This window comes from Macrobrachium nipponense, chromosome 25 (genome assembly GCF_015104395.2).
Source record: "Macrobrachium nipponense isolate FS-2020 chromosome 25, ASM1510439v2, whole genome shotgun sequence".
Classification (NCBI taxonomy): Eukaryota; Metazoa; Arthropoda; class Malacostraca; order Decapoda; family Palaemonidae; genus Macrobrachium; species Macrobrachium nipponense.
The window spans coordinates 38,037,057-38,039,556 of NC_087214.1; the positions used below are offsets into that span (position 1 = coordinate 38,037,057).

Here is a 2,500-nt window from a genome sequence, read left to right on the forward strand (position 1 = left end):
ATGTTGCATGTTTGTTGTGTGATACCGGATTGCTCCATATGTTTTCCCCAGAGTCTCTTACTTGGTTCGGCTTCGGGAATTTCTGGGTGGTTATCTTCCCCTCTTAGTTGGCTGTATAGTCTTTTCTGGTTGGTTCCGAATAGTTTGTTCTGTTATTATTATTATTATTGTTATTAGTATTATTATTATTATTATTATTTTATTATTATTATTATCATCATCATCATCAGTTTTCATCCTGAGGTCACACCCTTGCCAAAGGGCTCATCAGGTGGGTTTAGCCTTTCCTTATTTAGAAAACAAGGAAGGGTCATGGCACCTGGCACTACCCTCCTCCCATCTCCTGAGGAGGTTAGACCAGCAACCAAAAGGTGGCCAGAAATTCCAGGTTTTGATGACGAGGCATTAATTAGCATCCAGAGTTTGCTAAGGGCCTCAAAACTGGTATAGGCCACTAAGCTGTCCACAATACCAATCTCCTGAAGGAGGCTTAGACCGCAACCAAAAAGGTGGCCAGAAATCCAGTTTTGATGACAGAGGCATTAACTTAGCATGCCAGATTGCCTATGGCTCAAAACTGTATACCACACTAAAGCTGGTCCAACATACCAATCTCCTGAAGGAGGCTTAGACCGCAACCAAAAGGTGGCCAAAAGAAATCCAGTTTTGATGACAGAGCATTAACTTAGCATGCCAGAGGTTGCCTATGGCTCAAAACTGTATACCCACACTAAGCTGGCCTGGTCCAACAAGGTTACCAATCTCCTTGACCCCGGAGGTCTAGACCACACTGCAACAAAAGTTGGCCAGAAATCCAGTTTTGATGACAGAGGCATTACTTAGCATGCAGAGGTTGCCTATGGCTCAAAACTGTATACCACACTAAGCTGGTCCAACAATTACCAATCTCCTTAAGGAGGCTTAGACCAGCAATCAAAAGTTGGGCAGAAATCCAGTTTTGATGACGAGGCATTAGCTTACTCTTCCTACCTCCTCATAGAGAGAAGAGAGAGAAATAGACAGAGAAAGAAAGGGAGATAGAGAAAGGGAAAGATAGAGAGGGAGAGAGAGGAAAGAAGTTAAGAACTGAAAGGGAGGGGTGGGACCTCCCTTCCCGTCCTGAGCTCCTTCTCCTCTTCCTACCTCTCATAAATAGAAGGAGAGAGAGAAAGAGACAGAGAAAGGAAGATAGAAGGAGATAGAGGAAGGGAAAGATAGAGAGGGAGAGAGAGGAAAGAAGCTAAGGACTGAAAGGGAGGGGTGGGACCTCCCTTACTGCCCTGAGCTCCTTCTCCTCTTCCTACCTCTCACATAGAAAAGGAGAGAGAGAAAGAGACAGGAGCGGAAGACAAAGAAAATAGATCGAGAGAGAGAGAGAGAGTAAGAGAGAGAGAGATTAAGGACTGAAAGGGAGGGGTGGGACCTCCCTTCCTGCCCTGAGTCCCTTCTCCTCTTCCTACCTCTCACAGAGAGAAGGAGAGAAAGAAAGAGACAGAGAAAGGAAGAAAGAAGAGAGAGAGAGAGGGAGAGAGAGAGAGAGAGAGAGAGAGAGAGAGAGAGAGAGAGGAATGGCTGTCACCTATCTTCATGCCCGTGAGGCCCTTATATTTATTTGTGATTTACCAGCGTTCTCTGTTGGGTTGCAAATATTATGAAATAAGATGCAAAGTACACAGGTGAATTACGACTGACTGTTTGTTGGTGCTGTTCCATCCTGTTCCAGGGGGCGTTTTGATCTCTTTGGCCCAGTCTATGAGGTTGGCTGAAGGATGGGTGTTTGGGAGGTGGGGGGACCTCCCGTTTGCTGGAACCGGGTGGGGGAGCCCGGTTACAACAGACCAACACCCATCCCGAAGTCAACCCCAGAGTATGGACCGAACAGATCGCAACGCCTCCGGAATACGACGCAGCAGCATCAACTCGCTACCAGTCAAAATTCTTCAGTTTTGGGCGCTTCTCTTGCTGTTTCTTCTTTGTTTCCTTTAATTTTCCTGCTTTTCATTCTTCCTCTTCATCCCATTCTTCCTCTTCGTCCTCTTCATCCCATTCTTCCTCTTCGTCCTCTGCATCCTCTTCGTCCTCTGCATCCTCTTCGTCCTCTTCGTCCTCTTCCTCCTCTTCGTCACATTCTTCCTCTTCGTCCTCTTCATTACATTCTTCCTCTTCGTCCTCTTCGTCCTCTTCATCACATTCTTCCTCTTCCTCAGACAGTTTCTGACTCATCTTCTTCTTCATCATCGGATTCATCGGGAAACTTGGGATCTTCGAACAGCTTATCCGCAACGTCCTTGACGAAGCCCCTGAGAGTGTTGTATTCCTCTCTTTCGTCAGCGTCACGTAGGATGTCGTTAGCGTAGTTGATCTTTTGCATGATTTCATTCACTTGTTCTCGCTCTGCCTGAGACCCTTGGAACTTATCAGGGTGGCTCTTGAGGGCCAGCTTCCTGTAGGACTTTTCTATTTCCTTCAAAGCAGCATCCTCTGCAACGCCTAGGATGTC

At 46.4% G+C, this 2,500-nt stretch overlaps 1 protein-coding gene across 1 annotated transcript in view; it reads right to left on the minus strand.

The window, feature by feature from the left end:
- Positions 1-2,203: 2,203 nt before the first annotated feature.
- Positions 2,204-2,500, minus strand: part of LOC135199048 (myosin heavy chain, non-muscle-like) — a 1,799-nt gene continuing 1,502 nt past the window's right edge. Inside the window, exon 2 of the mRNA XM_064226964.1 lies at positions 2,204-2,500. This exon is cut by the window's right edge and continues 118 nt beyond it. Coding sequence (XP_064083034.1) covers positions 2,204-2,500 — 297 coding nt within the window.